The sequence below is a fragment of the Carlito syrichta genome, unplaced genomic scaffold, assembly GCF_000164805.1.
Source record: "Carlito syrichta isolate Samal-C Ts95f unplaced genomic scaffold, Tarsius_syrichta-2.0.1 Scaffold313344, whole genome shotgun sequence".
Classification (NCBI taxonomy): Eukaryota; Metazoa; Chordata; class Mammalia; order Primates; family Tarsiidae; genus Carlito; species Carlito syrichta.
In genome coordinates this window covers 903,408-904,116 of record NW_007257440.1, presented here as the reverse complement: position 1 = coordinate 904,116, position 709 = coordinate 903,408, and the positions used below count along the sequence as shown (strand labels likewise).

The following is a 709-nucleotide window of genomic DNA, read 5'->3' as shown; positions in this document are numbered from 1 at the left end:
CGAGACCGCCCCCGGAAGAGGCAGACCGCGGCGGGGCGTCGAGGGAAGCCGCACGTGGGGCCCGGCGCCGCCGGTCCGCACTCACCCGCAGCCGCCTCCATCCCGCCGCTGACAGGAACTCGCGACTCTGCTCCGCTTTCTCCCGCGACCGCCAGCTCCCAGTCAGAGCGAAGAACCTTCCAGCCAATGGGCAGTGTGAGCCCGCCCCTGGCTCCTCTTGATAGGCCTAGTCTTGCTGCCTCAACCAATCAGATCGCCAGAGGCGTTCCCGAGTGGGACCCGCAGCTTCCGGCGCAGACGATTTAACGCAGACAGTCGTACTTCCGTATCAACGTTCGAATGTGGGACAGCCTCCAAGCGCGTCCTGCGTCCAATGGGCGCTCGAGCTTTGTCTCCAGCTGCTTGATATGGGGCCAATGGGATCGTTGGATCAGGATCGACAGGTCCTGCCGCCTCTCAGCAACAGCTTTCTCTCGGGAGACCCGCTCCCCTCCCGAAGGCGCGAGCCTGGCGCGCCCGCCTCCCGCCGCCGCAGCCAATGTGTCGTGGGGGGCGGGGATTGTTTACGTCTCGCGCCGGAGCGGAAAGTAGGTCACGGCTGGCCCGACGGAAAGCTGCGGTAGCGGCGGCGGAGCAGCTGCAGGTGAGCGGCGGCGGGGCCGGCGTCCGCGCCTCCTTGGCCTCGGCCGGACCTCGCCGACCCGGGAGG

The 709-nt window shown here is 68.3% G+C and overlaps 2 protein-coding genes across 4 annotated transcripts in view; one reads left to right on the top strand and one right to left on the bottom strand.

Moving 5' to 3' along the window:
* The window catches only part of NUBP2 (nucleotide binding protein 2), a 5,285-nt gene extending 5,110 nt beyond the window's left edge, over positions 1 to 175 (bottom strand). For 2 of the 3 annotated variants that reach the window (XM_008070314.1, XM_008070315.1), the window contains exon 1: positions 86 to 175. In XM_008070314.1, the coding sequence (XP_008068505.1) occupies positions 86 to 101 (16 nt within the window). In that variant the 5' untranslated portion in view covers positions 102 to 175. Of the gene's footprint in view, positions 1 to 81 lie in introns of all 3 variants that reach the window. The other variant, XM_021718706.1, reaches the window with a different exon arrangement.
* A 346-nt stretch (positions 176 to 521) lies between these two features.
* The window catches only part of SPSB3 (splA/ryanodine receptor domain and SOCS box containing 3), a 6,021-nt gene continuing 5,833 nt past the window's right edge, over positions 522 to 709 (top strand). Inside the window, exon 1 of the mRNA XM_021718704.1 lies at positions 522 to 643. Coding sequence (XP_021574379.1) covers positions 539 to 643 — 105 coding nt within the window. The 5' untranslated portion in view covers positions 522 to 538. The remainder of the gene's footprint in view (positions 644 to 709) is intronic.